The 9,655-nt window shown below is 43.7% G+C and overlaps 1 protein-coding gene across 3 annotated transcripts in view; it reads right to left on the bottom strand.

Annotated features, from left to right (window-relative positions):
• Nucleotides 1–9,655, bottom strand: part of ptbp1b (polypyrimidine tract binding protein 1b) — a 32,101-nt gene that overhangs the window by 10,366 nt on the left and 12,080 nt on the right. For all 3 annotated transcript variants that reach the window (XM_037697888.1, XM_037697889.1, XM_037697890.1), the window contains 6 exons: nt 2,425–2,485; nt 1,975–2,147; nt 1,401–1,547; nt 1,201–1,329; nt 862–972; nt 611–788 (listed from right to left, as the gene is read on the bottom strand). In XM_037697888.1, coding sequence (XP_037553816.1) covers nt 611–788; nt 862–972; nt 1,201–1,329; nt 1,401–1,547; nt 1,975–2,147; nt 2,425–2,485 — 799 coding nt within the window. The remainder of the gene's footprint in view (nt 1–610; nt 789–861; nt 973–1,200; nt 1,330–1,400; nt 1,548–1,974; nt 2,148–2,424; nt 2,486–9,655) is intronic.

Below are 9,655 nucleotides of genomic sequence, written 5' to 3'. Positions count from 1 at the left end.
TAGCTTTTAGCTAGCCTCTTCATACTATAGCTTTTAGCTAGCCTCTTTATACTAGTTTCTAGCCAGCATCTCAATTCTTTAGTTTTTAGCTAGCCTTTTGATAATAGAGCTTCTGTGTATCCCCTTGATATATTTACCTTGGTTTTGCTAGTTTTAGCTATCAGAAAATATGTTCTAATTTTGCCTTAAGATGCTCCCTCTGTTACTTCCTACTTCAGCCTTTTGCTGCTTTTAGCGTTTTCTGTTTTTAGCACATCTTGCTCTTTAACATATATTTAACTACTTTTTAGCTACTGTTTTGCTAAGTTTAGCTTTTAGCTAGCCTTTTGCTACTTTTGGCTTGGGATCCCCTTTTAACTTTAAACTATAATGGAGTTTTGCTACGCTCAGTTTTTAGCTATTGTTTTGCTTATTCAGCTAGTGTTTTCCTTTTAGCAACTTTATTCCACCTTCTTTAACAAATTTCAGCACTCAGTATTTACTCATTTTTTACAGGAAACTAAATAGATTTTATTTTCAGTTTGTCTTCAAACGTTCAGCTGTGGTAAGCGGACTTTTTTTGATCTTTATCCCGTCGTGTCTGTGTGGTGGAGGAAACTGCGGGCCTTACTGAAGGCTGTAGCCATGGCCTGGTGCTCCATGGAGGGCTGGCTGTCTCCGGAGGGCAGGTCTGGTCTGGTGAAGTCTCGGCTCTTCTCGTTGTTATATTTGACGTTGAGGCTGGTGAGCTTGGAGAAGCTGATCCTCAGGGTGCAGCAGCCGTTGTAGATGTTCTGTCCATCTAAAGACTGGAAGACAAAGGTGTCAACATCAAAAACCCGTTCACCCCCGAGAAACCGCTGGAGACCCACCGCCGCTCACCAGTTTGGCCGCCTGGGCCGACGCTCCTTCTGAATACTGCAGCAGAGCCTGGAACTGATTGTTCTTGGTGAAGATGATGATCCTCAGCACCGTGCCGAACTTTGAAAAGATCTGAGGACAAAACAGGAGCCGAGTGACACCCATGATATAAATAAATGTTTCCAAATTATCTGACAGGACATAATTCCTCTGGCAGATACAAGGACAGAGACTGAGCTAATGCATTAGCACCATGCTAGTTTATGCATTAAGAACAATTAGCATTAGCACAAAATGTGTTTCCATGTTGGACAGATGCTAATTTTAAAAAATGATAGATGTGTTGATAACTGTACTTACCTGACAGAGAGCATCCAAGGTGACCGGGTAGAGCAGGTTCTCCACCACCACCCTCAGCACTGTACTCGGAGCAGCCAACGGCGTGTCCACGTGAGAGGAGCTGAGGGCCCGGAGGGCTGCCTGGGCCCTCTGAGACAGGACAGACAGTGAGCAGGAGCTGCCAGGAGCTAACGGATGAGTAGGACTGTTTGTTTTCTTACCTCCTGGTTGGGGGAGTTGTCAGTTTTTAACTCCTTGTGGTTGGAGAACTGAACGTAGACGGGTTGGTGTCTGATAACGGGCATCACTGTGGAGTAATAACCCACCATGTTCTGAGCCGTTTCCTCCGAGTTCATCTCTAAAAAAGCCTGAGGAAAAAAGAAACCAAGTAGAGTTTATTACAGGAAACCTCTACAAGTTTGGAGACACAGCAGCATCAGTCAATAAAATCTGATCAACCTTTTGAATCGGTATGAAGTTTGGTTATGATTAGTTATGAGACAAATTCATACATATTTATTGACAAACTGCTGTTACTGTTTTCACCCTGAGCTTTCTCTGATGAAGTTAAACTGTCATTTCAACTGAAATCTGGAAAAGTCCTCCTTGTACCTTCCAGCTTGCCTGTAAACGAGTCCTCGAGGCTCAATGGGATTTGCCTGTCTAAATAAAGGTTGAATGAATGCCTATTATATTCTAGCTTCTTGCAAACCTCAAGAAACCACAACTTCTTGCTAGCCTCTTGACATTTTAGCTTGTTACCAACAGGTAGTGTCAGTTTGGTTCAACCCGTACCTGGTTTTTGGCTTTGAGCATCAGCAGGTTGGTGACGTCTCCAAACGGCAGACCGAGGCTGATCACCTCGGCCTCTGTGATGTCGCAGGGAAGTTTGCGGATGTGGATGACCCGGGACGGCAGGCTGGGCCCTCTTATGTCACCTTTGAACTTCTTGCTGTCGTTGCCATTGGCTTCAGAGGCGACAAAGGGTTTAAGACAATGTAAGAAGACATGTCCTGATATTCAACAGGGAGGTGCACCACAGGGATCTATTATAAGAAAACTTTTATTTTTATTAACTTCTTTCTTTTTCTCAAATTTGCAGCAAATTCAGATTTGTTAGGAGTTATGAGATTGTCTCATAAGAGATCACACGCCTCATTTATAAAATTTGTGTATGATGAATCTATTAAAAGATCAGCGTAGTCAAATGCATTGAGAAACGTGGACAGCAGAGCGAGTTCTGACCTGTGGTGCTCATGATATATGGGCCGTTGGAAACACTGGAGAAAAGCTCGTCAGATCCTCTCTAGAAAAAAAAACAACAAACATCAGTTTTACTGAAAACGTGGGTCACAAACATTTACATCTATATCAGCCTATTTGAGGAAATAGGCAAACAGGAAAATTGTCGTCTACTGAAGATGCAAAGCTGCCGGACTGACGTCAACTTGATCAACTTCATTAAAGTAAAAAGTTCTGACAATGACACGACACAGAACAAATGTACTTATGGAGATTAAATCAACTCCAATCCCAAAAAAAAAAGCTTTAAAAATATGCAATAACGTGCAAACCCGTTTTTCCCACAATAAAACCAGTGAACACGTTTTAAAATGAGAAGCAGAATGTGGCTCTGAGCACCACAGAAACCTGAAGAACGGACCATAAACCTGCAGCTGAGCGTTGGACTAACTGTATGCATCAGTTGTTTCACTTCTTGTATTTACCACCAGATGTCACTGAAGAGAACACGTTTCCTCACCCGAGCATGAGTCGTGGTCAAACTGTGAGGAGGAAGACGGAAACTACAAACTGATTATGTCACACCGAGCATCATCTTCTGCCTGAAGATCCTCCTCCTCCCCCAGCGTGCAGCAGCCGGGGGTAAATTCCTGAGCTCAATGGAAAACAGATGCCGACAGACAGAGCGAGGCTTCTTCAGCCCTTCTCCCGCTGCAAGAGCCAAACCTTCATAAACTGAAACCAACAAGCGTCAACAATAAAACTGAAATCAGCAGGACGGTTTCCTGTTGTTTCACAATAAAAGCCTTCATTTCCCAGCCAACAAACAAAAACACTACCGGTTATTCTTTTTCCTCCATTTGTGACCTACAGCTGGTTAAACGAGTCGGCGTGAGCACAAGCTGCTGTGAAAAATATAAGTGAAACTGTTGATACATTATTACTATTTTTGTAAAAATAAGTCCCAAAGGCACCATCTAGTGATCTCAGTAACTAAAATAAAAATGTCCTAATCTACCCTTAAATCAAAGTTTTCTAACAGGTATGTCTTCAGAAATATTCCTTTGCATTATAACCCTTATAATTTCCTTTAAAACCAACCACTGTCGGGGAAATCCCTTCATATAATGTTTGGTGCCACTGTACAGCTCGGGGACTCCCCTTTTTAAATATAGAGCTGCTATTTCTGATGACATCACTCCAGACTGATAAAAACTCAAGTTTTTAAACCGGCATTCTTGTAAACAAAGTTAGCTTGTTGCCAGGCCAGGCGGTAAATCACCAAATTTCAACAAACTCATTTTGAAGCTTTTGAGAAGAATTTAAAAATAATAAATCAGCGTTGAAAAAATTCTCATTGTTACTCCTTTAGTCGTTACAGCCCATCGTTAAGTCAGGCGATAATGTTTCTGTCGGTCTTTTAGCAAAATATCTCGGGAACGACGAGCTTGGTCGAAGCAGATGTCCGCTCGCCCTGAGCCCGGTTCTGCTGGAGGTTTCTTCCTGTTAAAAAGGAGATTTTTCTTTCCACTGTCTCCTTTCTGCTCGCTCAGGATGAGAGACTGTGACGAAGCGACGACTCAACACAATCTGCTGCTTCCTGAGATAAATAACTTTTACTAACAGTCTTTGAATGTTTCTGTTCAGTGCCCTGAGACGACTTCTGTTGGGACTGGATATATAAATAAACTGAACTGAATTATTAATTAATAATAATCAGCAATTAATTTTAATGAAACCTTCAGAAGGTGATTATTTGATGTACAACTAGAACTGATTGACATTTGGAGTAAATTCAAGATGTCTGCCATGCCCAAATTACTTTAAAATTAAAACAAGAGTACTGGCACATGATAAGCCTTCAACAAACAACCATACAATCTACAGCCATGAGACGAGCAAAAACCTCCAATAGCATAATTTTAATATTGACCTTGGTTTGTGGCATTGACCCTAGAGCTGGCGTGATGGAAACATTATGCAACGCACCATCTAGTGGTGGTACACGTTTTAATATGTACAGTATTGCACCTGAACAACAACCTCAGCTGGAGCAACACCACCACCAGCCTGATGAAGAAAGCTCATCAGAGACTCTACGTCCTCAGGCGGCTGAGACGAGCTGGTCTGGGAAGCTCAGTCCTCACCTCCTTCTACAGGTGTGCAGTGGAGAGCATCCTGTGCTCCAGCATCAACGTGTGGCATGGAGGCTGCACAGCTGCAGAAAGAAAAGCTTTGCAGAGAGTGGTGAAGGCTGCACAGAAGATGTTGGAGTCAGTCTCCCCACCATCACAGACATCTACACCTCCAGATGCAGGAAGAGGGCCACCTGCATCATGAAGGACCACACTCACCCAGCACACACACTTTTTGCCCCGCTCCCCTCAGGAAGGAGGTTGAGGGGCATTAAGTGTAGAACCACTAGACTGAGGAACAGCTTCTACCCTGAGGCTGTTAAGACTCATGAATCTCTAACCAGAATAATCACTGTGAAAAACCCTCAAAGTCCATGCTCAATAATCCAGGTATACAATCCAACAAATTTCAGTCAGGTCATCTGGACAGTTATTTTTTTCTGAAACGTTTCACCTTCCATCCAGAAGGCTTCAACAGTCAAGGAAACAACACAAAACTGAAAACTGTGAAAGAACTGTGAAAAATCACATCATGGTGTAGAGGCAGGGCGGCCGATTTGGGATCCGAAGGTCCCAGGTTCAATCCCGAGTCATTGCACACCTTGTGGTGTCTCTGAGCAGGACACCTCGTCCCCAGTTGCTCCCCGGGCGCTTTCAATAGCTGCCCACTGCTCCACCTGGTGGTGGATGGGTTAAATGCAGAGAGCCAATTTTGCCATTGTATGGGAACATACAATGATGACAACACGTAATACATTATCATGTTGCTGCTGATCTGTTTCATGTTGCTGCTGATCTGTTTCATGCTGCTGCTAATCTGTTTCATGCTGCCGTGTTCATTCGGCTCATCTGCTCACAGACTCATGTTTGTGCTGCTGTTCGGCGTTTTTTTTTTTATGATATTAGTGCTTAGTGTATTTTTTATTAAAGTTTTTCCTTAGTTCATATCTTAGATCTTTATTACTGTTTTTCTTTTACATTTTACTACTTTTGTTGGATGTAACTGGGACCCTGTCTACATAATTTTGTTCCAACACATGTACCACATGTGGTGTGTACGACAAATAAAGAACCTTGAATCCTTGAATTAAGTTTTGGTAAATTATCTTGAGCAGATCAGAAGGCGGAGGGTTTCCGGTTCGGTGGCCTCAGGATTCCATCTCTGCTCTTTGCAGATGATGTGGTCCTGTTGGCGTCATCGTGCCGTGATCTTCTGCTCTCACTGGAGCGGTTCGCAGCAGAGTGTGAAGTGGCTGGGATGAGAACCAGCACCTCCAAATCTGAGGCCATGGTCCTCAACCAGAAAAGGTGGATTGCTCTCTTCAGGTCGAGGGTGAGGTTCTGCCTCAAGTGGAGGAGTTCAAGTATTTCTGGATTTTGTTCACGAGTGAGGGAAGAATGGAACGGAAGATTGACAGATGGATTGGTGCAGCGTCTGCAGTATTGCAGACTCTGTACCGGTCCGTTGTAGTGAAGAGAGAGCAGCGCTGTAAGGCAAAGCTCTCTGTTTACCGGTCAGTCTATGTTCCTACCCTCACCTATGGTCATGAACTCTGAGTAGTGACCGAAAGAATGAGATCGTGGATACAGGCGGTCGAAATGAGTTTCCTCCGTAGGGTAGCTGGACTCTCCCTTAGAGACAGGGTGAGAAGTTAAGTTATCAGGAGAGACTCCGAGTAGAACTGCTGCTCCTCCACGTCAAGAGGAGCCAGTTGAGGTGGTTCGGGCATCTTTTGTTTTTTCATTCAGCCTTTATTTAGACAGATAAATCCCATTGAGCCTCGAGGACTCATTTACAAGAGAGACCTGATTTCAACAAAGAATGATGACAACAATGGACAACAGCAACAACAAACAGTTATAAAAAGTCATACTACAGTTGTTTTTTTGGGTTTTTTTAAACGAATAGGATGGCTAAAAGAAAAAAGTAACAAAAACCAGCTAGATTCTAAGGCGAATGTAGAAAACTAAAAACAGGAACATGTCAGCATTGGTCCCTGCCAGGAGTCCAACAGATTCTTAAAGACACTTAGAGAGGTCAAAGGTCGAGAGCTTCAAATCTTTTTGTAAGATGTTCCAAGAAACAGGAGCGGAGTAGGAGAAGGTCCTTTTGCCTAGTTCAGTCCTCACTGAGGGAACACTGCAGGTAATAATGTCCTGAGAGCACACTCTGTAGCTGCACTCACACAGAGACATGTAGGAGGAGATGTATGAAGGCAGCAGACCAAGAAGTGATTTAAAGATGAAAATGTACCAGTGAGAGAGTCTGTGTGAAGTTAATGGTGACCAGTTAACCAGTGAATACTGGGTGCAGTGGTGGGTACGATAGTTACAGCCAGTTATGAATCTTAGTGCACCATGATAGACAGCATCCAACATCTGCAGCATCCAACATCTGCAGGGTTCTTGTAGGAGCGTTCATGTAAATAATGTCATCGTAATCAATGGAGGGAAGGAAAGTCACAGATACAAGGTGTTTCCTAACATTCAGGGTTAGACAGGATCCGTTTCTGAAAAAGAAACCCAGTTTAACTTTCAGTTTCTTTACCAAGTTTTCCACATGGAGCTTAAAAGAGAGATGTGAGTCGACCAAGATACCCAAATATCTATAGGAATCAACAAACTCAATCAGGACACCATTTGAGGATAAAATCGGAGGAAGAACTGCTGGGACCAACTTCCTATTTGAAAAAAGCATCTCTTTGGTTTTGTCGGCATTTAGGACAAGTTTGAGGACAATGGTGCCTCCCTAGAGCGGTGCTTTGGGCATATCCAACTGGGAGGAGACCCCGGGGAAGGCCCAGGACACGCTGGACAGACTATGTCTCTCGGATGGCCTGAGAATACCTTGGAATCCTCCCAGAAGAGCTGGAAGAGGTGTCTGTGGAAAGACATGTCTGGGCCTCCCTGCTCAAGATGCTGCCCCCGCGATCTGACTTGGGAATAAGCGGAAGATAATGGATGGATGGATGGATGGATAAATTATCTTGAGCAGATCAGAAGTTATGGTCCAGACAAGCAAAGACCTTGTTTCAACTTCGCTCTTCAAGAAAACATTTACAAAGAGGCGAGGACTATACCACAGTACGTCCGTCTTTCGATGGCATATCAAAATGGCTGTCAATTTTACAAACACTACACTAAGATTTGGACTGGTAGTAGCTGAGAGTCATCCTCGCTTCCTTTTTCAAGGCTCGACCATAATTACTTCAACTCTGCCATGTTTCATCACAAAACGATCTTAACTTGAAACTCTGGCATTAAGGAGCCGGGTAGGATGCGTTCCTTCAAGGAATGCTCGGTCGCCATTCAAACAGATGTTTTTTCTAGAATTTTACGTTTTTTTAATCCTTTGGATTTTTTTTTTTTTACTTGGCTGGTATTCTGCTGGATTTCCTAAAGACAACCTTCTAACTTTGTGTTTTGTCCATTTTTCTCATTTTTAAGCCAATGCCCAAAAAAGACTTGGTTTCTGGAGACCCTTCGATCAGGACTTTAAAAAATGATGTGTTTGGAGGAAGAATATAAATAAATGAGTATTCACATGTTTCCACGGACCTGTTTGAGACTAGTCCTGCTGCTGTCACAGTGTTCTCTCCGAGGACAAAGCTGCTCAGATCTTCTTACCAATCCTGACATGAATAATAAAACCAGCAGAAACCTGAGCGCTGCTCTCCGCTGACCCTCCCAACTCGGCCTCTCTATCTCCAGCTCCATCTCTCTGTGCTGCCAGACAGCTGCTGACCGACGGCCGAACCCCTCCCCGAGGCCGACCAGGAGGATAAAAGACCCAAAAAGCCCGACTGACAGCATAAACCACGGCTGTACCCAGGTTCTGAGCATCTACTGCTGCTTCAGGCTCCACAGCCGAAACTGAGTCAAAGCAAAGCTCAGGATGTGTGCATGATGTTCAACCCGACCATCTATGAGCCGTTAAAAAACAGGTCCGAATGAGGAGTGCTGGTAAAATAAAAGGAATGGAAGGCAGCAGAATTCAGTCGCTGCTGGTTTGCTAAAAAAATAAAAAGTAAATTAGACAACTTCAAAACCAATCCAAAATTGTGTCGTGTGAATCTCCATGTACCCTGATAAGCCTGATAAAAGCAACCAGCTGACTGGAAAAGGTCTGAAAATTGCTGGAAAAGGAGTGGGCCACAATCCCTCCACAACCATTAACTGAATGCTAAGGAACGACTTGTAACAGCGACTTTCCTTCCCTCCATTGATTACAGTGACATTATTTACATGAACGCTCCTACAAGAACCCTGCAGATGTTGGATGCTGCAGATGTTGGATGCTGTCTATCATGGTGCACTAAGATTCATAACTGGCTGTAACTACCGTACCCACCACTGCACCCAGTATTCACTGGTTAACTGGACATCATTAACTTCACGCAGACTCTCTCACTGGTACATTTTCATCTTTAAATCACTTCCTGGTCTGCTGCCTTCATACATCTCCTCCTACATGTCTCTGTGTGAGTGCAGCTACAGCGTGCGCTCTCAGGACATTATTACCTGCAGTGTTCCCTCAGTGAGGACTGAACTAGACAAAAGGACCTTCTCCTACTCCGCTCCCGTTTCCTGGAACAACTTGCAAAAAGATCTGAAGCTCTCGACCTTGACCTCTCTAAGTGGCTTCAAACATCTGTTAAGTTCCTGGCAAGAACCAATGCAGACATATCCTGTTGCTGCTCAATAATCCAGGTAAAAAAATCCAAAAAAGTTCAATCTGGTCCTCTGGACATTCAAAAAAAACAAAAAGCAAAAAAATGTAGAAACGTTTCGTCTCTCATCCGAGAGACTTCTTCAGTCTGAGGTGCTGTTTTCAGCTCAGTCTCTTAAATAGCACCTTCTCAGAGTGGATCAACCAGTTTGCTGCTGACAATCAAAACCAGCTGCTCACATGCTCAAGAAGGACCATCAGCCTAACAATGGATCATTAGCACCTGATGGCTGTTTACTGTTCACAGAGGGCTGAGTGATACTAGCAATCACAGCATTGTAAGAGGGGGACAGTTGAACCCGGAGGCTCCACCCCTGTTTAATGATGGACGATTTCTTTTCACAAAGATGGCCTCCTTTACTCCTCTCTC

Source organism: Nematolebias whitei, chromosome 3, assembly GCF_014905685.2.
Source record: "Nematolebias whitei isolate Nwh7 chromosome 3, NemWhi1, whole genome shotgun sequence".
Classification (NCBI taxonomy): Eukaryota; Metazoa; Chordata; class Actinopteri; order Cyprinodontiformes; family Rivulidae; genus Nematolebias; species Nematolebias whitei.
The sequence above is the reverse complement of the archived record's forward strand: the minus strand, read 5'-3'. Positions and strand labels throughout refer to the sequence as shown.